Below are 26,197 nucleotides of genomic sequence, written 5' to 3'. Positions count from 1 at the left end.
TTAAAAAGTCTACAAGTCACTTTTCAATGAACCATATACAAAGCTGCAAAAAATGTTTTGAGAAACCACAGTACATGGATATTAATTCCTTGTCATACGAGTACATCATTTATTCAGATACCTTTAGTAACTATCATTTATCCAACTACCTTTAGCAACTAGCTGCACGGAGCTAAAGGGAATAGTACCCAAGTGTCATGGTTCAGCTACCTCCCTAACAATGCAGCAATCCTGCTTTTCTTTTTTGTTGTTGTTGGGTTTTTTTGTTTTTTTTTTTGTTTTTTGCGCTACACGGGCCTCTCACTGTTGTGGCCTCTCCCGTTGTGGAGCACAGGCTCCGGACGCGCAGGCTCAGCGGCCGTGGCTCACGGGCCCAGCCGCTCCGCGGCATGTGGGATCTTCCCGGACCGAGGCACGAACCCGTGTCCCCTGCATCGGCAGGCAGACTCCCAACCACTGCGCCACCAGGGAAGCCCAATCCTGCTTTTCAATATGGTGGTTTCTGATTGTTTTCTCCTTGTTCCAGTCCATCCTTTGCACCTGATGTTTAAAATCCCCCCATCAAGTGATCACCCGCAAGGAAAAGCAAAGGAATAGAAAATTTGGAATCAAATGTACCGACTCATCGCATTGTGCATTGAAATGTGGACTTTCTTACATATTCACTGAAGAGCATAAAATTCATTCAAACAAACTTTTTTTTTTTTTTTTTTTTTTTTTTTTTTGTGGTACGCGGGCCTCTCACTGTTGTGGCCTCTCCCGTTGCGGAGCACAGGCTCCGGACGCGCAGGCTCAGCAGCCATGGCTCACGGGCCCAGCCGCTCCGCGGCATATGGGATCCTCCCAGACCGGGGCACGAACCCGTATCCCCTGCATCGGCAGGCGGACTCTCAACCACTGCGCCACCAGGGAGGCCCCAAACAAACTTTTTTTTTTTGGTCCCTAGGATGTGAAGTAACTAGTTTGAATGCCCTTTTTCACTGGCTTCACTAAGTCAGTGGGGAAATGATAGATTCTGGTACTTGATAGTGGTGGGTTTGGAGAGAGGCAGATGAGTTTGTATTCTTCTGGCCACTTTCTCAGTGTGTGAAGAAGGTTCTGAAATTCAGTTACATCACCTGAAGATTGGGAATTACAACTATAATGGAATTAAATGAGATCTGTGTGAAAATTTGTTAGCACATGGTATGAACTCAATACATTTTGCAAGTAGATCCAATTATTGCTATGAGTGCTACGGTCATGATGACATAACATTATCTATAACGTATTCTAACTTGGAATGCCTGTTGCTACTGATCATTACCTAGTACCAAGTCCTTGGAGATAAAATGACCCTAAATAAGATAATATATATGAGAATATTTCTGGGAAAGGCCTGGCCATGTCCAAGTTTCAAAAAAATACCCATTCACACACACATAGTTCTTTAATTTGGAAAATTATCATGCTGCTAGCAATTAGGATCTGAATGGATAATTACATCTGAAAAGACCAATAATGGACATGCAATCTTTTCTTAAACATGTGCATAAATATGGTGGCCTTTGACCAGCCTCTTCACCTCTCTCTAGAGTACATTTGCTATTCAAAACCCTTTCTTAAATGGAATAATAGGGGTATGATTTGCCACTGGATTACATTATTCCTCAGTGAACAGAACAAACATATAGTAAGCACCGAACTTGTAGCAGGAAAGTCTTTGTGCTTTTTAAATATTACCTGATTTAATCTTTTCCCATCATTCTTATTTCAAAATAAATTACATTTAATTACATCTCGTGTTATTTATGAGAAAATTAAACCTTGCATAATACATGGCAGAGATGATTTTCAAACTCAGATCTGCCCAAATGCAATATTTCCATTCACTATGTAGGTAGGGTTTACCATCTGGAATCTATTTCACTTAACTGCTAAGAATCTTATCGAAATATTATCTCAAATACCAGATAAATGCAATTTTTCTAACTGTCCAAATCCTGTGGAACTGCATGGACTCATAAACTATAGGGAAATAAACAGGAATGCAGTTTTTAAAACTCAATAAGGACAAGTTAAAAAATCATTGCATATATTTCTCATTTTCTTTCCCATTTCCTCATGCTCTTTCTCTAGTCAGAATCAAGGTGGATTTTGCCTGGATAAGACTTGATCTCTATTATCCATCAGTTCTTAATTTTTCACGCAACTCTGGAGATTGGATGAGATGTCTGTGCCAAAACTTAGATAACTTATTTTAAGAACCTCTATGCAGAAGCGACAATTTAGAATGATTCAGTATCATTTTTAGGGATAATGGTTTACAGTATTAATGCTATAATGAAGTTTTTTAAATCTCTAGTTTAATCATTTTCGAAGGCTTCTCAAACCATTTCCTTAAAGAGAAGAAAAAATCACGTCCTAGCCTCACCTGGTACTCATGGAATAAAAGGAATTTTATTACATCAGAAATCTAATAAAAGGAATTTTATTACATCAAAACTTAATTGTAGTCATGTCTTGTTTTGCACTAAGTACGTGTGGGTCCTCAAGGTGTCGCTCTGCACACCTCAACTTCAGCAGTCTTTGGATTCCCCTGATTAGGTGTTACCTGTCAGTCCTGCCCACCAAACTCTTGAGTCCCTACAGGGCAGAAGCTTTCTTTTCATGTCTGTATCCTGAGCTGGCAGCCAAATTTGTATATGTTTTAATTGATAAAAGCAATAATATATTAGCTTAAATTTGCCTAATTCTAGAAGAAGCTGGTAATGAAGACATGTATGTGTATAGATTATTTCTTTTTTTTTTTTTTTTTTTTTTTGCAGTACACGGGCCTCCCACTGTTGTGGCCTCTCCCGTTGCGGAGCACAGGCTCCGGACGCGCAGGCTCAGTAGCCATGGCTCACGGGCCCAGCCGCTCCGCGGCATGTGGGATCCTCCCGGACCGGGGCACGAACCCGTGTCCCCTGCATCAGCAGGCGGACTCTGAACCACTGCGCCACCAGGGAAGCCCTAGATTATTTCTTTAACATCTCTATTGGAGTATAATTGCTTTACAATGGTGTGTTAGTTTCTGCTGTAAAACAAAGTGAATCAGCTATACATATACATATATCCCCATATCTCCTCCCTCTTGCATCTCCCTCCCACCCTCCCTATCCCACCCCTCTAGGTGGTCACATAGCACCGAGCTTATACACACTACCAAATGTAAAATAGACAGCTAGTGGGAAGCAGCCACATAGCACAAGGAGATTAGCTCGCTGTATAAATTATTTTTAACCCTGTGAACACTCCCTGAAACCAAGCCTGAGTGTGGAAACATTCCATTTTGTAACTGCAGCAATGCTGTCCAGGTTTATTTCCTAGCTCCATTACTCCCTGATGTTGTACCCTTTAACAAATGTTATAGTGCCTCTCTTTTCTAGTCTGTAAAATGAGGATATTAATGGTACTTAACTCATATAATTGTTGTTAGGATCGCTTGAAATAATCACCATAAAATACTTACCAAAATGGCCAAAATGGAGGAAATAGTCAATAAACGTTACTGAACTCTGATGTGCACAGTTACAGGGCTTGCAACCCTACAGAACATACTTGGCTTAGAATAAGCCTCAAATCTGGTAACAGGTTATTACATCAAATGTTTCAGACAACAAAAAATGAAATGGCACTTAAAACAATCATTGCTGAGAGGATTTGCATTTGGAAGGATGAAAGAAAAATCTTTTTGAACAATAATATGTCTGTCACTTTATTAGACATATTTCTTATATTAACTCATTTTTATTGGCAACTGTGTATTTACTGACTCCAACTGTGATCTTTGGGCTTGTAATGTCTTATCTTTCTAACCAGATTTGACCTCCTTGAGAAGGGGGAACTTTATTCCAAACAGAACCTTGGACAGTACCTTATAAGTATTTAAAAATACACAGGAACTTTATAAAACAATTGTGTATGTATGTCTGTTTACACATTGTATGTAGCGTGTGTGTGTGTGTGTGTGTGTGTAGACAGAGATAGTCATATTCTAGGTATATATAGAGTAACAAACATAATTGCGTATAATGGAACGGTTTGTGAAGTAAACAGTTGACTATCAAAAAACAAGAATTTACATCCTGATAATGATATTTAATTACAGATAGAGTTGGAGAGGTCACTTACTCCATCCAGACATGTGCTACTCAATAAAACTTTCTGCACTGATGTAAATGTTCTCTCTCTCTCTGCTGTCCAGTATGGAAACCAGTAGCTACGTGTGGCTCTTGAGCACTTAAGATGCAGCTAGTGTGACTAAGGAACTGAATTCATACATTTTATTTGATTGTAACTGTTTTTAACTTAAATAAGCACATGTGGCAAGTAGCTACCTTACAGTATAGATATAGAGTCATGGAGGATGGGACAATATCATGCAAGAAGAGGGTCAAGTTGAATTTCCCTGATCTGGGTGCTGTAAAGGCTATTTTTCAGCAGAAGACTATCCTCTTTTGAAGTAGTATTAGTCTTCCATAATGTCTCAGGACTTTAAATTTTAAACTCCTTTTCCTTTATTTCTCCCAACAGATCTTGAAAACTTTAAAACAAGAACGAGAAGCACCGTGTCTGTCCGCCAAGGTCAGGGGATGGTACTGCTGTGCGGCCCACCAGCCCATTCTGGAGGTAACTCTTCACCGAAATGTGCACGTCACTGGCTGCTATTTTTCTTGCTGATTGTTCACCCTCTTGGCATTAGCAGGGGGGACAGTGTCATTTGTAGAGATTCCCAAAGTCCCTCTGTGTCGAGGAAGCATCGTCAGTGCCTCCCATAGTTAGGATAGGAAAATATCAGATTGTACAAATGTTCCATCCCCCTGCTGTCTACCTGGCTCAAGGGGAAAGATACCTGAGTCAATCAAAATCAGAATCCTGTTGCTTGGTAAAGCCACGTAGGTAAAACCGCCAGCACTTCTTCCAACTTGATCGTATTAAAAGATGGCCTTGCTTCACTTCATCTCATTGTTGGTCTGGGAAGGGATCAGACCCAGAACCAAAGTCCCTTGACCACAGAATCCAAGATGACTTTGTAAGGACGCATAATGACTAGATCAGTTAGGAATGCATTTGATTGCAAGTCCCTGAAAACCCAGATAACACTGGCTTCAGTGGACTTGGGTTTGTGTTGTTCTCACACACAAGACTTCCAAAGGTATGTGGTCTAAAGCTGACACCACTTTTGGGGGGACATCTCCCAGGACCCAAGCCCTTTCTTTGATCCTTCTCTGAAGTCCTAAACATGGGGCATGGCTAAGGCACCAAATGTGCAGTGCAGAAAGGTAGAAATGGGAAGAGGGCAGGGCAAATGTCAGAAGTCTATTCATTTCGAGTTGCTTTTGTATTATGGAAGGTTTGCTTTGCCCAAAGACTTTTATGTACATTTCATTGATCACTCCAGTGGCAAAAGAGACACAAAAATCAAGTATTTTCTACAGATACGTGATGGCCCTAAAACATCATAATTTTGATAATAAGGGAGAATGCGGAGAGATGATGTGTAGGCAGTTTGCAGTGTCTGCAGAAAGGACTAATGATGACTGTAAGGTGACTCTGACTGCACATACAGAGTTCGGTAGGTTGGAGGTTTAATAGTTAGTGATATTTATTAGGATTTCACTACAGTTTGTGCTGACAAGATTGATAAACTCCATTTGTGGTCACTCTGGCTAAAATTTAGTTTGATACCTGCTCTCCTTGTTATTACCTTAATTTTCCATTTGACTTTACATCTGATGGAAAAAGAAAATATTTTAAACTGAGAATTTGAAAACACCATTTTATTTTTGTCCTGTCTTCAGAAGTTTTAACTTTTCCTTCTCACCTAATGCCCCAGCTAACGTTTTTAGCAGGAAATAACAATTAGTAAAACAGCTACATGGCTTGCATTTCAAGCACGGTGAATAGATAAGCAGGTGGAAGAGGCAGGCACCCCTCCAAGTCTGGATGGAGGGATGGAATTGTTAGGGTTTCTGGTGTTTGAGACTGGCAGAGAATCCAGATTAGATTTCAGGAGTTTGTCTTCTGAGAAATGGGTTTATTCTTTAGGACTTAATTTTCTTGCCAAGTTAGTATCAGAAGCATTCAATTTGGAGTCCAGGACGTGAATTCTGGTCCTGGCTCTATTTCAAATCATTGTTTGATATTGGGCTACTATGTTCACATTCTCTATCTCTACTTATCTCAAATGAAGAGATTAAAAGAAATCTCTCAGATCCCTTTTAGTTCTATCATTACATAATAATTGCTGAATAAAAACTAAACATATTTATAAACTATATGTGCATTATTGAAGTCCTGTCCTTTATATGAGGAGAGCAATTAACTGGACATCTATTTAGGTTAAAGTGATGTTCACTCACATTAACAGTTCTCTTCTTATTATGAAATTTGATCAAATAAGAAAGGAAGATTTTGCTAATTTCTCCTGCAGGCTACCTTCACAGCATTAATCTTTCATAACATGGCAGCAACTCTGAAAATTAATCTTACAGCATATTGAGAAAAAAATACCCCACTACTCCCTGGTATAATGATATCTTTGGGAAAGGCAAAACACAAGAAGCACTGTTGTGCTGCTCCACAATGAATGAACCTGAATACTTTCCCTTTCCCACTCAGAAATATATTAAAAATTTCTGTAGACATCTACTGAAATTTGCTTGTCTCCACTGGCAGCAGTCAGCAGCTCTGAAATCCAGTTCCCTGAGTTGTGCTGACATTCCTGACAGTCTTGATGGTGAAAGACAAGGAAATAAATATTCTCATTATGGGCTCTATTAGAAACTGTGAGCTCAGTAATACTGTAGGCAAGGCAGGCAAGGCAGGCAAGGCAAGGAAATTTGCAAGAAAACAAGGTGGGTATTGAAGGTTATAAGAGAGCATCACAGACATCCATCAGTTTGGGGCAGTGGAGTCAATGATTATCTGATGAAATCTCCCCAGTTACTCAAAACCCTCCAATGCAAACTGTCCAGCAGTGATTTGCTCATTGCTTCTCCAGGCTGTAATCACCTTAAAGCTGGCAGCATCGCCAAGAGCCGCTGGACATACGGAGCATTTTAAACCCAGCATATGGTATCCCAGTTTCTATTGTAACAGATCATGAAGAGGAAAGGAAATGAGTCAGCCTTTTATTGTATCAGTGGGATACTGGGTAATGGCATGAAATCCATTGTAAGGGATGCTGCATGTCCTATTTCAAAAGCTGTGCAGTGTCAGACCTTCTTAGGATAACATAGAAATGAGCAGCAATTAATCTACTTTGAAAAGCATTTCCGTCAGCACGTATTTCCAGTGCTCTACCAATCACCATGCATAGCGTCTTTGTCATTTCTTGGTTAATAGGTACAAATTCAGATGTGATGTCGTCTCATAGATTGTACTACTAAATCTTTAACACAGACACCAAAAAATAGAAATCACTATGGATGATGGGGCTCTGGTTGTCTATGATGCTTCTTTAGATTAGAAACAGAGTATTTTGAGATCTAGAATTTTCACCATGCTTTCCATCAACTCCAGGGTCATTTGGCAGCAGGAATTCGTGCTCTTCAACCACTCATTAAATAGGAACAGAAGTGAGGTACTTTGAGATTCTTCCTCCTAGCTTACTAAAACTGACAGCTTATTCACCAGTGAAATCCTCATGAACTGTTCACCAAGGGATGTTTTTGTTTCCACCTTCCTTTTATATGTCACCCAGATCCTTGCTACTCAAAATGTGGTCCTTGGACCTGAAGTATCTACCTCACCTGGAAGACTGTTAAAAAGGCAGAGTGTTGGGTGCCACACAGGGCCTACTGTATCAGAATTCAAACTTTAACAGGATCTCCAAGTGATTCATGTGCACATTAAAGTTTGAAAAGCTCTGAGCTTCACCTATGCTCCCCCCACACTCCGCACCTCTGGCTAGAGGTGTGCAAGAAGCGGGAGCATCACCAGGGCAGCATGTTAGAGCCACAGGTGCCTGGCCTTTGCCCACGGATATTCTGATTCCATAAACCCAGGGCAGGGTCCCCAAAACTGTTGTTCCAGTTGACTGGAACAGATTGAGGCAGAACCAGATTGAAGATGCGCCCACTTTGATCACCTTCTACAAAACCAGCCCAGGTTCACCCTGCTGAGGTGGAGTACTTTGATTTCCACATCAAAGCCAAGCAGAAGTGTTAAACGTTTTTTATGTCCAATTCATATTTAAAAGAATTTAAAATAAAATATAATCACTTCAGGCTTTCCTATATTTTTGTCATTGTTGTTAAGAGAGGTGAACAACTAAGAAAAGACTGGCATTTTCTCAGGTATTCACATGAAGAAGTAGCATTTTACATTCGGACAGCTCTTACTATGTCGTTGTTAGAGAAAGTATGCCTTCCTAGAGTATAAAAAAAGAAACCCACATGATTCTGATTCTGAGATTATTTTTGTTGTTATGAGTTATAGAGAAACTAGCTATAATTGTCGTTGTTGGATGCTTTTACGCTGAACACATCCCCGTTAAACTTAGATCCCATTCGCACGGCCGCAGACTCGGGGACCTTATAACAGCATCTGTAGAGTCCCTTATGGTGTTTATAATCTTTAGTTTACTTTATATTATCTTTGGATGCTTACAATAATCCTATAAGAAATAAGGACATGTGTTTCATAGATAAGAAAGTAAAAGCAAAGAGATTAAGTGAGGTCACACGTTAATCAATGGCAGGTCTGGTAGTTACCTTTGCGTAGAATGTGCCCCATTTTTTTTTATAGTCAGGAGACAACCATACAACTACTTTTTTGTACTCTGTATGCATTAGTTCTTTGGGTGCCATCCCATATCAATTCAATCTGATTTTTTTTTGAGATTGGTTCCTTTGACATCATTCATAGTTTTGAAAGCACTCCAGGTGATTCGAATATGTAGCCAGGGTGGAAAACTTGTGTGTCTGCCCTACAAAATCAAGTAGGTCTTGTCCCAGCAAAACCTTTCAATTTGCAAACATCTCCAGGGGCCCAGAAATTTGATTTGATCTAGACATATCATGAATATTATAGTCTTAAAAAAATCAATCACTCCCTCCCACAGTATGGTTATTTCAGCTGGATATTTTGTCTTTGCTGTAGGACAGAGGTAAAAGCATGGAACTAGGACACCCACATTCTAATCCTAGTGCTGCTCTTAACTTACTTGAGCCAATTATGTAACTTCTCTGAGCCCTATTCTTTTTCTATCTCCCCACACATACTCAGCTTCCGGCATCAAGATGTCATCTTCAGAATCCGGCTCACCAGTTTCTTAATTAGTCCAAACTATGCTGACAGGTCACTGGGCCACAACTAATCTTGCTCTGCTAAAATGAGCATCCTTTATGCCCAGAATAATCTTCAAGACATCTACGTGCTAGTCAGGAATGTATAATGAATAAGGCAGGAGTGCCTAATTCCCCTCTCCATGCCTTATTCCCATGCCTGCCCCAAACTGCTTACCAATTTCATATAACTTTAGATTTTCAGGGGCATCCATATTAGCTCCAAATACCAACCCATTCCACTGCAGTCCAGACAGTTTAGCTCTTTGCCTTCATGTTTCACCCAAAGGTACATGCAGGTTCCATTTTAATCCAGCTCCAAACCTCAAACCATAACACACTATCCTTTGGATTCTGAGTACTGCAACCTCCAGGTAGTCTAGTTACCAGGCCCTGCCTACCATATCAGACGCCTTTGGATACTGACATCTTCCTGGCTAGGTTCTAATTTTCTCACTCTGTTGATTAGACAATGGACCACCTTCCTCAGGAAGCAGTCCCTCCACTTCCAACTTATTCCTCTACTTTCTCTCACCGAGATTTCGTGCTCTTCTCCTCCATATCTCGGTTCCCAGTATAACTCTCAAATCCTCACACAGCATTACGCCAGCCAAATGGAATTTATCTTTGTCCTTTAAATCTCCCCAGTGTGTTGTAAGGATTAAAGACATAATAAATGTGGCACCAGTTTGCAAAATTCAAACATCCAAACATTCCTGATTTTATTAATTAGGCCTGGTTTGATTTTTTCATTTGCCTAAGCCTGGAATTAAAATTAAATCAGAAAATCGAATGTCTTTGAAGACATATTATGATTCTTGATTTACATTCATTTAACAAATTTTAAGTAGGCAAATATTTTTCAGATATATCTTCCAAGAGATTCATCTGGAATATGCATCTATTATTAACATAAACTCATCATGCTCTGGCATTGTGGCTTTATTAAAATGCTGATTTAGCCATTCTCCTAACATTTGAAAATTGCTCTTAAAGACTCAGCATGACAATTGAGATGAACTCTGCCAATCATCTTCTCAGAGGCCAAGCCCCATGTAATTCTTTATGTTTGCATGTTACATTAGTGTGCACAGTATGCGCCTGGGCTCCATTCATTTCCTTAGAAGAAGCAAAGCATTAAGTGGGCCTCAGAGGAGCTAAGGGTTTTAAAATGTTGTGGAGTTTTTTTTAAGAGACTAGGGAACATAATCTTCAGCTTATTTTGTATGGCAATTTTAAAAAAGCAAAATTTGACATTTTTAGATGGTTATAAGATTTAACAGTCACTTAATTGTCATGAAAAGCTATAAGAAGAGTCCCTAAGTGTGGTACCAATCTCCTTTTCTGGTTATAGTGGGGACATGGTTGAACGTGCACATCAGGATGAAGGGTCGGCATTGCACTTGAATCATCTCGTTCTGTGTATGTGTTTTTGGAGTGAGGGAAGATGCCCAAAAATAGACTCAGTTTTTAAGACACTTAAATAACAAGTGATCTTAGGATCTTGAGCCCTTAATGTTTGGTCACCACTGAAATAGCTGCCCTTTGATGCCCATTTCATGTCACCTGAGAAGTGACTTACCTGAGAGATGCCCTATCTCCTACAAATAAATTTTAGAACCACAGGTGTTCACTAAGTTAAGAGTGACCTTGTTGGAGATCAGTGATTGAGAAGAGGTTTTCTGGATGTGGGATCCCGGGAAATAATGTTTAAAATGCTGGTTGGAGCAGCATTGAAATAATACTACTGTTCTAGTCTTCAAGAATATTATGGATCAAACTCCGGTAAACCAACTTGTATGATATTATTTCTATGGAAAATGCATTCCGAGTTCCACTTCTAAGCCCAAGACATTATATATTCATTTGAATGCACATCTATTGAAATTCGGTGAGGAGAGGTTAATATTTAGTTAGTGATAGGTTCATCAACACCATAGTACTAGGTGTTTTTTTTTAATCTTGTTTTAAATATTCTTAAAGTAATCCTGTTTGATGCTCCTTGACTCTACCATGTTCCTTTGAAAAATACAAACCTGGATTCTTTTATCTGAAAGTTATTGAGCCAGTTCCTCCCTTTTTTCTTTTCCCACTTTGCCAACCAGCAGAGGTTATAGCACACAAGTGATTTAATCAGCGTAGAGTAATGGGCAACAATTTGGAAGATGATGCTTTTCTCCGTTCATTAAACCTCCCTTTTTTCACCAACTGAGAAAAAAAAAAAGCCACATTGATCAGGGACTACTTGTTATAAAATTGTCTACCTAAATGGCCTGGTGGAGTGTTTCATGTTTGGGAGGAGAGGCCACTAAGATTTTTTGTCCTTACCACACCAGATACAGGCTCCATTTCTCTCAGCCGTGAGAGAGCCACGTAGCTCAAAGAAGGAATCAACAAGGGAAGCGAAAGGGAGAAATCAGGCTCCACATTTCTAGAAGAATGGTGAGCTTCTCCATCACTAGATGTGACAAGAAGAACTGAGATGAATATTTGTGATGTCAGTTATCTCCAGAATTAGTTAAGCATGTTCTGTGAGGCTACCAGCATACTTTTTGCCTTTGAATTTTCCTGTCAGCTCTTTAAAACAATCTGAAGGTTCCATGACATTACTTTTGAAAGCCTAGATGTCAACAACTATATACTTATGAGTAGAAGAAATGAGTTTGTATAGACAGCAAACATTCCCTGGTCATAGAATAATTCTGAGCCCTCAGTTTCTTAACCTGTATAGAGAATTGCTGGTCTGTTTTCAAAGAAAAGTTCCCCAGGAGTGGCAGTTGTATACTTTCTACCTTCATTCTGCTTTCAGTTCTAGTAAGAGAGATGTTTAAGCTGTTTTTGCATCTATAGCAAGTCCCAGGCTGTAGCACTTAGAAATAGACTTAGCTACTTAATAGCAGTTAATTAAATTTCTTAGTGTTCAGTAGCCTAAAGAGGATCATTTAGTTTAGAAAAAAACCAGAAATACATTGCAAGAATTTTCTTCTATCTCTTCTTTTTTCCTTCTTTGCTTTTATGCAGATGTTTCCATGTTCTTTATTTGGCTGAAACCACGGATTTTAGTAAATTAATGATGGCCCTAATTACCCAGCTTCTCTGCTGATGGTTACTCTGTACTTAATTTAATGATAGGTACTGTATTTGTAGATGTAAATTCAAGTTGGGAAGGTCTCTATTTTCTTTTCAAACATTAAAAAAAAAATCAAAGTGATTATCTCCAGGTTTGATCCTTAGAACTGGAGGACCACTGATCCATCAGAGTGAGGGTCAGACACATTAGCACCAAAAGGAAATGGCATTTGGAAAATGAGATTTGATCCATAAAAGCAAAATGATCTACAAACTGTGATCATTCAACAAAGCTCAGCTGCATGCAGAGTTCCCTTTTGGAGTTGTCCTATCCCAGAAAGCAGTGAGGGATGATGCTATGTGGAAACCCAGGTGCTAATTGGGAGGTGAAGAGTCTGGAGATGTGAAAAACACATTACATACCCAGTTAAGAGTACTACCAGGGATGTACCAGCCAGAGCAGAACAAATGATCAACAGTGATCTTTCAACAACATGAACCTGGCTGAGCATTTCATAAATAATCCAGTGGACAATCACTGCAGGATATATAGCAAGCATTCTTGTTTTAATGTCCACTGGAAATATGAATCTCATCTTTTCAGGTGAAAAAGAAATGAGCAGCCCTTTGGATACATTTTCAGCAACAAATCGGTGTTTTGTCAGGTCAGTACATCATGATGTTACATTGAATTAGCAGGATAATGGTGCAGTACATAGAATGAGGAAATGCTGGTTGAGTCCTGGAAATTTGGAAAGAGACTCAGGTTGGGAGATCAGAAATTGAAGTCTCAAAAGTGGAATATTCACCACTGTCAGGAATCTTGATCCTCTGAGTGTGATGGCACAAATAAGTTGGCGGGCTTCCCTGGTGGCACAGTGGTTAAGAATCCACCTGCCAATGCAGTGGACACAGGTTCAAGCCCTGGTCTGGGAAGATCCCACGTGCTGCAGAGCAGCTAAGCCCGTGCACCACAACTACTGAGCCTGCGCTCTAGAGCCCTTGAGCCACAACTGCTGAGCCCGCGTGCCACAACTACTGAAGCCCGCACGCCTAGAGCCCATACTCCGCAACAAGAGAAGCCACCACAATGAGAAGCCCATGCACCACAACGAAGAGTAGTGCCCACTTGCTGCAACTAAAGAAAGCCCACGTGCCGCAACGAAAAGCAAAGCAGCCGAAAATAAATACATAAAATAAATAATTTTTTGAAAAAACTTTAAAAAAAAAAGTTGGCTATTTTTCTGATATATTTTTTAACTCATTCAGTTTAGTTTTCAGACATTTAAGAAGAAAATACCTGGAGTCGGTCAAATCAAAGACCAGACAACACTGTGCATTTGGACAAGTAAAGTTCACTTTTATAGGCAAAGGAATAGATGGTGGCATTTTGTCTAAAGGTAGGATTATAGCTGCTGATTTAAAAGGAAATGACTTAATGAAGTCGCTTTTCATCGAGGACAAACAGTATGGGTGAAAAACTCTTTTACGCATCATGCTTATCTGAGTTAACTATACTCGCTAACGATTTTGGCATTTGAGACATATAGAATAAACACAAATTTTCACATGAAGTAGTAATCCTTTCACAGAGAGACCAACTCTGCCTACATTATGAACTAAAAGAAATGTCGTATCTTTAGTGCAGAGGCTTGCTGGGAGAATGTTCATGATATTTTAGGTGGGTCCTGGCTGCTGATGAGACAGTGGGCAGCCGTATCGTATCGAGCCAAGAAAGCTCCTCCCATTTCTAACTGCAACACACCCTGTTTTTCTCTCATCGCCTAGTCACAGGTTAACACATTATCACCATCCTCACCGTCAAAATGAATCCCTGGGAAGCAGTTGTGTTATAACGACACTCCGCAGTAATTCATAGATCCGTATGGTGGGCACAGCTGGAAAGATAGTTTCAGTTGCTAATGTAGCATCTCAGAAATATCCAAAGAATCTCTACTTTGTGAAGTAATTTTGAATTTGTACACTTTCTTTTTCCCTCAAACCAGCACATACAATAGGAAACACCTGGGAAATGCCAAAATACTTCAGTTTTATAGGTGCTTGAAGCCCCAGTTCTTATCATTTCATGCAAACTCAGGTTTGCCTTTTGAGAAGGTAAATGGGATTTTCAGAATAAATTGTAGCTGATTTAAGTATCATGTATTTCTTCCCTTTGTGGTTCCCACTTATTGCAAAATGAAGCCGGTATGACACACCTCTGAAATCAACACTTAACTATAACAAAGACATCCCTACACCTTCTCTATAAGTGTTGCTGCCTTTTGAATTTGTTCAGTATATTGCAAGCCAGCATTCCTTCTCAATGTGCAGTTCCAGGTTACTTCAGTGAAACTGTTGTGATGAATGAGATTTATGATTGGGTCCCAGTGGAGTATGTAAATCAGGATATTGAGGTTGAGGAGAACAGATTATTTTTTAAAAGTGAAAGCATCGAACTTTGGTAGAAACTCTCAGATGTCAGACATTTAGTAGACATGGCAGATAATAGGAGCGAACAGAAACAGTGGTTCCTCTTACCATGGGACCTACAGGTCTGCTGGGTAGTAAGAGGGTAATCAGAAAATCACACTGGGACGTGTGCCTTTGGTTGTGAGGTGGGAGAAGAATTGGGTTCAATGATCTGATCATGTAGAATAGAAGGACATGATGTAGTCTGGGAGAAGGCTTCTCTGAAGAGGTAGCTCTGGAGCTTAGATTTTGAAAGATGAAAGAAGGAGTAGTATTACAGATGGAACAGTGCATAAGTCTGGGAGATTGCCTGCCAGGAGAGAAGGGCAGTGTGGTGGGACCTCCAGAGCAGCAGAGAGAGTAGGATAAGTCTCAGGTTGGGATACAGGCAGAAACTAGGGTCAGATGTGGTGGTAATGATTTGGGTGTTTTTCCAGAAAGAAATTAGGAATTGCTAAAGATTGTTTTAAGTAGCATTGTGAGATAGGTTATAAGTTAGAGTGGAAGGCAGTTTTAAAATGGGTTCTTGGAAGCCAAGGCTAATTTATTATTACCCAGCTTTCTATGAAAAACAAAGAAAGAAGCAATGTTTTAATCAGACTAGAAACAGAGGGTAACCACTAAAAATTTACTTGAACAATTACCTGTAGTTGTAGCACAGGTCAAGTTGAGAAGTGACCATCTGACAGTCTTAGTCCGTTCAGGCTACTACAAAGTACCACAGACTAGGTGGTTTATATACAACAGACATTTATTTCCACAGTTCTGGAGGCTGGAAGTGTGAGATCAGGGTGCCAGCATGATCAGGTCAGGGCTCTCTTCTTGGTTTATTACAAGCACGTTTTCACTATGTCCTCACGTGGTGGAAGGAACATGGCAGCTCTGTGGGATCTCTTTTACGGGAGCACTAATCTCATTCAGGAGGATGCTCCCCCGTGGCCTAATCACCTCCCAAAGGCCCCACCTACTAATATCATCACCTTTATGGTTTAGGATTTCAAAATATGAATTCTGGGGGGGACACAAACATTCAGGCTAAAGACTAATAACTAAAGAACTAAATTGACAACACGGGGAGATAGAGAGGTTATCTTTAAAAGCTTTCAGCAGTAGCCGCAATAGCCACTTTGTATCTCTCTATGAAATACGTATTAAATCTGGACACCTATTTAAAAAATTAGGTGTTCGCTTGTTATAAAGGAAACATTTTTCTAAGGAATCCAGAGGAAATGTTCTACCATACTTACCAACACACACATACATGCCATACACCATCTTTCCCCGCCAAAAAATTACTTGGAAATTAATAATTCTAGCTAATACTTTATAGGGAAAGAGGCTAACATGGCATATTGGGTGTGGACATAGCAAAAGGGTGATACCAGCTTACTCTGAAGGTGGAAACTGAAGCAACAGAAAGTTCCATCTGAGTTCCTCAGATAGGAATTCTGGAAGCTGCCCCCCACACACTTTTGGAGGAATAAAGGGATACACCCACTTTTGGTTAGTGAAGCTAAGACCTGGATAGAATTACAACCAATGTTAATAGACAGAGTTAAATAAAAAAAACTACTCCATCATGGTGACCTAACAAAATATTCAGTGTTAAAAGAGGGGAGGGGTTGGGCTTCCCTGGTGGCGCAGTGGTTGAGAGTCCGCCTGCCGATGCAGGGGATACGGGTTCGTGCCCCAGTCCGGGAAGATCCCACATGCCGCGGAGCGGCTGGGCCCGTGAGCCATGGCCGCTGAGCCTGCGCGTCCGGAGCCTGTGCTCCGCAACGGAGAGGCCACAGCAGTGAGAGGCCCGCATACCGCAAAAAAAAAAAAAAAAAAAAAAAGGGGAGGGGTGGAAGGGGGGAATTGTCAGCTATTGCCTGAGGATGCAAAACATAACAGACACCAGAAATGCATGTGAAAGAGATGTCTTAAGAAAATACAATAAAATTAAAAGATGCATCTCTGTTGTGCCTTCTGTCAAGCACAAGAAACCATGGAATCTGTGAAACAAAGATGCTCATGTGAAGAGAGACCTAACTCTGATACTAACTGGGGTTTAAAGGGCGCTAACAAAAATTAGTAATGAAAGAATTAAAATATGGAATGCAGACTCAGTAAAAAGCCAAATGAACATTGTAGAAAATTGAATTAGTGATAAGCATGACTAACTAAAGTTGTTTTGTTTTGTTTTTTAAGATGTAAAAGGAAAGTATAATGACCAGGAAGCTTTGTAAATATGGCAATTAGGGAGTAAAGATCTAATCTATATATAATCAATGTAATTGATAAAGATATTTGACCAGTATATATGTGTATACCATTTTGTTTTATATCATGACACACTTACTGTACTTTCTCCTCTTTGAGAGGGAGCCAAAATGTATTCTTTATTTTAATAATTAATGGAAATAGAAATCTAGGTAGATAGATATAAAAACAAAATGTGTACCTTCCAAGTTGCTGGAGACAGTTCAATCAAAGAAATAGTAATCTATTAAAGCGAAGGCCAAAAGGAAAAATGAGAAAAACAGCAAAAATAAAAAATACACATACAAAAAAGATGACAGATATAAGAATATATGACTTGTGGCAGAAAATATAGAGGTATAATTTCTATGTTTAATGAGAGCATACAATTGAATTAAAAATCTGTGTGATCTAACTGAAGTATGATGGCATTTATTTCAAATAAACTCTATAAAGTAGACTGTAAAAGAAAAGAGGGTAGAATTATTAGTTTAGGACCAATTATTATTCATATGCAAAAACAGTAACTTGGCAAAAGATACTTTTTATTATTAAATACACAAACCTCAAGGAAGGCATTCCAATTTTATTCTTTTAAACATCGCAAAACATAGGGTCAAAATTTATAATACTCGGGCTTCCCTGGTGGCGCAGTGGTTGAGAGTCCACCTGCCGATGCTAAGGGACATGGGTTCGTGCCCCGGTCCGGGAAGATCCCACGTGCCGTGGAGCGGCTGGGCCCGTGAGCCATGGCTGCTGAGCCTGCGTGTCCAGAGCCTGTGCTCCACAACGAGAGAGGCCACAACAGTGAGAGGCCCGCGTACAGCAAAAAAAAAAAAAATTTATAATACTCAACATTTGGAAATACAAGGAGAAATTACTAAAGTACGTTTGTGATGTAACTTGATAGTTAAGTAAATAGAAATAATGATACAAAACTTTGAATAATGTAATAATACAATATGTATTTATGTACTTCCTTTTGTGGTGCCCATATAATGCTTATTTTAATTGGTTATATATTAAGCCAAAAAAAGAAAAGGTTCAACAAGTTGAAATTGTACAGATCAGGCCTTATTTTCTGCCATAATGTAGTTACACTAGAGATTAGCTATAGATGAGTTTTACACAATGAGAACAACCACAATTTTTTTTTTAAATCAACTCGTGTAAATTTCAAGTCTGCTTTCTAGTATCTCCTGGGTTGAAACAGAAATAAAAACCATAATTTATAGACGTTTCAAAATTGAAGAAATGAAAACAGATCTACGCTTAACGAAATTTATGAAAAGTTTACTCTGAAGCAAGTCAGTAACCTTAAATTCATTATTAAGCAAGGAATTCTGGAAATCACAATGAGTAAACTAAGTATTCACCTCATGAAGTTAAAAAAGAACATGAAACAAACCTCAGGGAAACAGGAAGACAAAGGTTGAAATTAGTGGATGAGAAAATAGAAACAGCACAGAGGAGTTTTGATAGACAAAAGAAAAGATAAATACAAGTGTATTCCTCTTCAAATATAATCAAGAACAAAGAAGAGGAGTACAAATACAGTCAGCCCCCTGTATCCACTGGTTCCACATCCTCGGATTCAACCAACCAACCAAGGATCGAAAATATTCATGGAAAAAAATTCCAGAAAGTTCCAAAAAGCAAAACTTGAATTGGTTGCTTGCTGGCAATTGTTTATATAGCATTTACCTGTGTATACAACTAATTATGTAGCATTTACCTTGTATTAGGTATTATAAGTAATCTGGAGATGATTTTAAATTTACGGGATGATGTACCTAGATTATATGCGAATACTACAGCATTTTATATAAGGGACTCGAGCAGCCACAGATTTCCTTGATATCCAAGGGGGGATACTGGAACCAGTTCCTCACAGATGGTAAGCTAAGGGATGACTATATACAAAATTAGAAATTAAAAACATATAATTTTGTATATAAGATTTAAAATCATAAGAGAAAACTAGGTACAACCCTATGATCGTTTGAATATCTGGATGAAATGAACAATCTGCTGAGAGTATATAAGCAACAAAATGGAACCAAGAAAATATAGAAAATCTGAATAGATTAATTATCATGGAAAGAATTCAAAGTTGTCAGGAATTACTTTCTCCAAGTACTCTGGCCTATAAATCTTACAAAGAACTCTTTCAAAATTTTAAGGTAATTCCCTTGCCAAATAATGTGTTTCAGAGCAAAAGACAAGCTGTCAGTTCATTTTATGAAATGGGTATAACACTGGGACTAAAACCTGACAAAGACAGCAAAAGGGGGAGGTAGCCTCACTTATGAATGTTAGTAACACATATAGTGGATAATATATTTCAGGCACTATTTTAAAAGCTTTACATAAATTCACTAATGTAATTCTTACAACAACCTGGTGATATAATTGCCTTATACAGCCATTTTATAAATGGCAAAATCCCTGAGACATTGTTTAAGTAAATAGGAAGTTCCTCAACACCTTATGAACAACCATTTTTGGATATGTATATAAAAGGAGCAAAAAGTTTTAAAAGTACAGATAACCCAAAAAGAGTTTTGCTTAAATTCTTCCCATATTCCAAATTTAAAATACAAAAAGTTATAAAAGAAAAATATAATGACTTGTAGAAAGATACTTCTATGTCCTATTAAATTATAGCCAACACCCAGAGAGAGTAAAGAGACAAGAATGAAACAATGTTGATAATTATTGAAGCTGGGTGGTAGAAGAGGGTTCCTTATACCATTATCTCTACTTTTGTAATTGGTGTGTGTCTGAAATTTTCCATAACAAAAACTTTAAAAATACAAGTATGTGGTTGGATTTAGTGATCTCCAAGGTTGCTTCCAGCTCAGATTTTAGATGATCCTCCATTGTTAATTACTTGCTTCTCCATAAAAGTATTTTTGTATCAGCCTTTGAGGCAAGAAGATGTTTGCATTGCTTGGAGGAGTTTCTACGATGTGCAGACATATAGCTATTTTATTACTTATTTTCCTTTTGAAAATCACTCTGGTTATTAATAGCTGTCCTTGCTACCCTGCCTTGAGAGATGGTTATCACTAAAAATGCCTGGGTTGGCAGTAATATGCTTTGCTTCTGCCTGGAGCTGTTTTGAATCTCCAGTGGCAGACCTTCACTGTGTTACTGGGGCAAATGTGCAGTGTTGTGCATTAAATCTGCACTGATCAATGCTCAGATGATTTGACTTTCTGCAGGGAATGAAAAAAATAAACACCCCCATTCCCAAATGGCACTGTAGCCTAGTTAAGAGAATTGCTTGCAGGGGAGTACATTATGCTAAGAGGACTAGTTCATTTTCAGGTCAGAAAACTTTAAATTCAAGTTGACATAGCTTCTCTTTTCATTTCCGTACTCATCTCAGCTGGGGAAACGCGGCGTTTGCCGCTAAAAATCAACCAGTGAAATATGGCAGAGGCGGGGGGGTGGGGGGACAGGGGGAGTCAGTGGTCCAAAGCCTGAAAGTGGCTGTGATCTGAAATATGTCATGGTTTATTTTGTAGCAGACACCATATCAAATTTGCTTTCCACTGGTAGACCTTCTCCTTTTATTTTCCACAAAATCCCACGTACCCAGCAGCAATCTTTTTTTTTTTTTTTTTTTTTTTTTGCGATACGCAGGCCTCTCACTGTTGTGGCCTCTCCCATTGCGGAGCACAGGCTCTGGACACGCAGGCTCAGCGACCATGGCTCACGGGCCCAGCCGCTCCGCGGCATGTGGGATCCTCCCAGACCGGGGCATGAACCCGTGTCCCCTGCATCGGCAGGCGGACTCTCAACCACTGCGCCACCAGGGAAGCCCCCCAGCAGCAATCTTTAACAGCAAAAATGCAATCCACACAAGTTATCTCGTGATGTACCAGCGTTCCAGACAGTTCATAAGCAATTAAGGATCCAGTCTGAATTAAATCCAGAGGTTCAGGGCTGAGGATGTTAGGGTAAAGCCGAGAATGAATGATGTTCAGCCAGTTTTCTGACCATGCGCGGCTTCATTCAATAAACCTCATGTTAGGTGCTCCCCCCTTAAGCACCACGTGTGACTTCTGCTTTTATGTCAGGGTAGATCCATAAAGTTTAAGGTGCAGAAATTTTCATGTAGCTCTTGTAGGGGAGGAAAACTTTTCCTCTGTTCCCTCTAGGTTCTTTGGCTGGTAGTAATTAAGTTGGCCTAAGACAGATTGACAAGAGAAAAAATATTAATTTTGTGTGTACAGGAGCCCATACAAATATGAGACTCCAAGAAGTGACCAAAACAAGGAGCTTTTATACTTTTTAGACAAAAGAACAATAAACTTGTGAAGAATTGACAAGACAAAGAAGTTTGGGCCTAGGGTAGTAAATTAGTGAAGAAGTAACAAAGTTGGTTAAATACATCCTTCTTGGCCCTAAATTCCCTATCTCTGGTGATAAGGGATGATCTCTACCTTTGGTAGAGGGACGGTGCCTTTCACGTGGGAGATTTATTTCCTGCTTTCAGGAGGACAAAGGAGGGTCAGAGTGTCTTGCTTGCACAGACCGTTTCTTAAGTAACTTTAATTCCAAGTAATCAATATGCCAGCATGGCACACTTTGAGGTGACGTATTCTGTTCTCCTTCACTATACTGAAATTTTCAGGTTGAGAATGAATGGGCTCATTAAAAGACAGAGCTGGCTAAGACTAAAAGTAATCCTCCCTAATCCTAGCTTTAATGGCTTTCATCTTTGCGGTGAACAAGTGTCGTTAAAATGAGTTACAAGCACATGAAAGTGTTCTCCTGGACACCCTTTCACATACAGTCCTCTTCTAACAGAAGCTAGGAGACAGTCCAGGATTAATTAATTAAAGAGTCAGTTGGCTTTTATAGATAGTATGAGAAATATTAAAGTTGTAAAGGTTTTTGTTGACAGACTAGTAGGATCTATTTGCCATTCAGACCCTATGCCTTGTAAGAAAAAAATTAAGAAGAATTTGGGGCGTTGACCCTGGGATGTGTAATTTATGCATGGCTCTTGTAAGCTGTTACCTCTTAATCACTCAGGAGCCCCAGCTCTTGAAGCAGACTAATGATCCCCTGCTGACTACCCAGCTCTGCTTGCAGTTCTGCCTTCAACACATCTGTCAGCACCACTTCCCAAGGGGACTCTCTGAAAGTTGGAAAGTCTGACATCCATACATTAACTCCCCTGTGACTTTCTCCATGAATAATGGACTGGCCCGCTGTAAGCTGTGAGTTTCCTCCCCAACACCGACTGCTTTTCCTTTTATGTGCCACTATGCTTGTCATCAGAGAGACGGCCAGAGAAAAGACATCTGGCGTCTGTAACTCATAGGGGGTTCATAAAAACTAAAGCAGGTAGATTGTTCTCTCAAATGAAGTTCCTGAAAATACTGAATGATGAATGTCGTGCTAATGGTCTCATTCCTCTAGCTTGGTGACAGCCTGTAACCAGTTTAAAAAAAAAAAAAGAAAAGAAAAACACCCTACACCCACAGTGACACACACATTCTAAATTTTATTTAAAAGATATATTTCTAATTGTTAGGTTGAATCCTTGGAGATAGAGCGCAATTATTTTGAAAACATTATTTCTTTCCACGTCTGCTACGGAATTGTTCTAGGATATGATAGATAAATATGTTGTCAAGACCTATTCTCCAATTAATTGTTAAAAAAAGAATTCTCTGAAGTAAGTCAAAATTGCCTGTAAGATTTTGGCTGGAGTGCTTATTAATTCCTTAGGTGCAGGTAAAAACTAGGGGCTGGAAAGAGAAAATTGGGAACCCTCTGGGCCAGGATGGCAGGTCTTTGCTTTTCTGCAGAAAACACAAGAAAGAACAAAGAGGTGATCAAAACAGAAATATATTAGACTCCTGTAGGTGAGTGATTTTTATTTCTCTAAAGCTCATAAATATTGAGAGGTTCAGTGCTTCCCTTGACAGGTTACTTGTCAAGTTACTGTAGGAAGAAATTATCCCACCCAGAATCTAGAACTGGGCTCGAAAACTTTCAGAGGTCACACTGAAACTGAATTAGAGCAAGCCAGATGTAAGATGATAGGGAATGGTGACGACTCTGGTGAACTAGAGAGCATACATTTCATCAAAAAGGTGCACCTGGTTATATCTACAGTTCACCCAAGAGTGTTCATAGGCTGGACTAGACAATTGAAATGACATGATCACTGTGGATCACACTTAGCAACAGGTACTTAAGGGCAGGACCCAGGATGTGCCAGCAGAGCTGTGCCAGACCCTTCTCTTCACTGGGCATCCTGGAATAGTCCAAACACATATCTCCAGGGAGTTTTTTTTTTTTTAATTATTTCTTTTCCAAGTGATATTTTAAGAGCAAACAATTAAGAATCAGTTAAGTGTGGAGCCTCCTGACTTAGAAGGCCCATGTCTTAAAAAGATATCTTGTAACATTTCTATTGGCAGATCTTCCAAAGTTCTGCAGAGGAACAAGCCCAGTGGTGAAAATCATCACAGGCAGGGAAGCCCAACACTAGATATTTATGAATAGTTCATTTGCATTCCTCCCAGCCAGATGCGGGGTGCCAATCCTGGGTCATTTTTACCATAACAACGTTGCCTGGTCACACGACTGACATTTCACCTTCATCAGGTTTCTGGGGTCACAAGCCAGAAAGTTAACCCGAGATAAATTTGTCCATAGAGAAGAAGAAAGGTTTTTAACACTGAACCCACTGCTGGCATATGGGAGTGTGGACTCAGGTCTTTCTTTTTCTTTTCCTTTTTTCCTCCTTCTCTTCTACCCCCTCCTCCTCAGTCTCTTTCCTTTCCTTCTTCCTTTAAAAAGGATAGAAGTCCAGAGTTTTTAAAAGTTAAATCTCCCAAATTTCAAGTGAGAGTACTATAATAAGAGCCCTGGGCCAGAAAATAAAAGAGCTGTGTTCTAGTATTCTAGCAATGAGCTGTGTGAGCTACGTCTGTAAAGTAAAAATCTTGCCTAAGTTCAAGTGAGAAGATATTTCTAATGATTTTGTTGCTATTTTCTAATTGATACTTCCTGCTCATATGCTCAATGCCAAGGACCCTGTTTCTCTTCCCTCAGTTTTTCTATCGTGCTTTATCATGTGAAACCAAAGAGTGAGTGTAAAATAGTCAAAGGTCTTTCAAAACTATAAATGATTGATGCCAATCTCATTATTGGACAAGATTTCCCAACAAAGACCAATATATCTGCTTTTGTTTGCATCACCCAAAGAGACTGGGCCCGAAATGTTACATCTGAGTGGATTTTGACTTTCAGTCCAGTTTTTCAGAGCATTGATATGTTAATACACAGCGCAGAGATTATTACCAGGGTAGTTACAGAGGCTACAATCCTTGAAACAGCTTCATATTGTGATACCGTTATAGCCTACAATCACACAAATCACACACACAAAAATATTTTGCCAACTCTACCATCATCACCAAGACAAGGTAGTGTGATATAGAATTTATTTACAAATGAAGGAAATTAGGATTACTTTCATTTTTATATTCCTGGTACAATTTCATCAGCAGTCTTACGGAGACCAAGTAAAGGATTCCATTCCTCAGCCAGAAATGAAGAAAGGAATTTATCAACTCCCAGCCTGGCTCCAGTATCAGATCTACAGTTGGCCAGTAGCCTAGGGATTTGATTATTTGCTCAATCCTTTTCGAAGAAATCTTTTTAATTTCTGTGAGTCAGAGGCTCTTTTTCTTTTTTTTTTTAATTAATTAATTATGTGTTTGTTTGTTTATTTATCTTTGGCTGCGTTGGGTCTTCCTTGCTGCCTGCGGGCTTTCTCTAGTTGCAGCGAGCAGGGACTACTCTTTGTTGCGGTGCATGGGCTTCCCATTGCGGTGGCTTCTCTTGTTGTGGAGCACAGGCTCTAGGCGCATGGGCTTCAGTAGTTGTGGTGTGCGGGCTCGGTAGTTGTGGCTCATGGGCTTAGTTGCTCCACGGCATGTGTGATCTTCCCGGACCACAGCTCGAACCCATGTCCCCTGCATTGACAGGCAGATTCTTAACCACTGCGCCACCAGGGAAGTCCCCAGAGGCTCTTTGTGATGTGGGAAAAGTGTATCCATGAGGAACAGAAGGGTCTAGGTTGAAAGTGATGATGCCTCACAGTTATTAGAAATGCTCTCATTCATGATAACACAGGCATTTGTAGGAATTTCATTTTCCTCCACTGGCCACAATATTAAACATTTCACCAAGGAAATGTTCAATGGGAGGATTGTGTCTTAGGAACAGGATCTAATCTTTCATATCACAGTAAGAAGCTGATGAAAGATGTTGAAAGCTAGCTCTTAAAGGATTAACTAGGTCACATTGTAATATATGATATGAAAACAGAGGGACCTTTTTTTCTTCTGTTGAAACATACAAAAAAATTACAGAAACTGCCTCCCCCCATTTTTTTCAAGACCACTTTCATTGAGAGAAGATATTGAGGGACTTCCTTGGTGGTACAGTGGTTAAGAATCCGCCTGCCAATGCAGGGGACACGGGTTCAAGCCCTGGTCTGGAAGATCCCTCATGCCGTGGAGCAACTAAGCCCGTGCGCCACAGCTACTCAGCCTGCACTCTAGAGCCTGTGAGCCACAAGTACAGAACCCATGTGCCACAACTACTGAAGCCCAGGCGCCTAGAGCCCGTGCTGCACAACAAGAGAAGCCACCACAATGAGAAGCCTGTGCACTGCAATGAAGAGTAGCCCTCGCTCGCCGCAACTGGAGAAAGCCCACGCACAGCAACAAAGACCCAACGCAGCCAAAAAAAAAAAAAAAATTTAATTAATTAATTAATTAAAAAAAATTTTAAGAGAAGATACTGAGCCTTCATTCAACATTTAAAATATTCTTACTAAGATTTGTTGAAGCCATGTAAGGAATTTTGTTCTGTAACGTAAGTGCAATGAAAAGTCATTTGGTTTTAGGTAATTATATTTATAGTTTGAAAATTAACTCTTTTGAAGAGTGCAGAAAATGGCTGCAGCAGGGCAGGGGTGTGTGCAGAGACAAAGAAAGTGGTATTTGCAGTAGCCAACTAAGAGGTGTTGATTCTTTGTCCTGTATAATGGCTGTAGT

General features: G+C 39.6%; 1 protein-coding gene across 4 annotated transcripts in view; it reads left to right on the top strand.

Moving 5' to 3' along the window:
* CNTN4 (contactin 4) overlaps positions 1–26,197 on the top strand; it is a gene marked incomplete at both ends in the record, with an annotated part of 500,776 nt that overhangs the window by 247,512 nt on the left and 227,067 nt on the right. For all 4 annotated transcript variants that reach the window (XM_079712380.1, XM_079712378.1, XM_079712379.1 and 1 more), the window contains one exon: positions 4,558–4,653. In XM_079712380.1, coding sequence (XP_079568506.1) covers positions 4,558–4,653 — 96 coding nt within the window. The remainder of the gene's footprint in view (positions 1–4,557; positions 4,654–26,197) is intronic.

This window comes from Hyperoodon ampullatus (assembly GCF_949752795.1).
Source record: "Hyperoodon ampullatus genome assembly, chromosome: 10".
In the NCBI taxonomy this organism is placed as follows: domain Eukaryota; kingdom Metazoa; phylum Chordata; class Mammalia; order Artiodactyla; family Ziphiidae; genus Hyperoodon; species Hyperoodon ampullatus.
The sequence above is the reverse complement of the archived record's forward strand: the minus strand, read 5'-3'. Positions and strand labels throughout refer to the sequence as shown.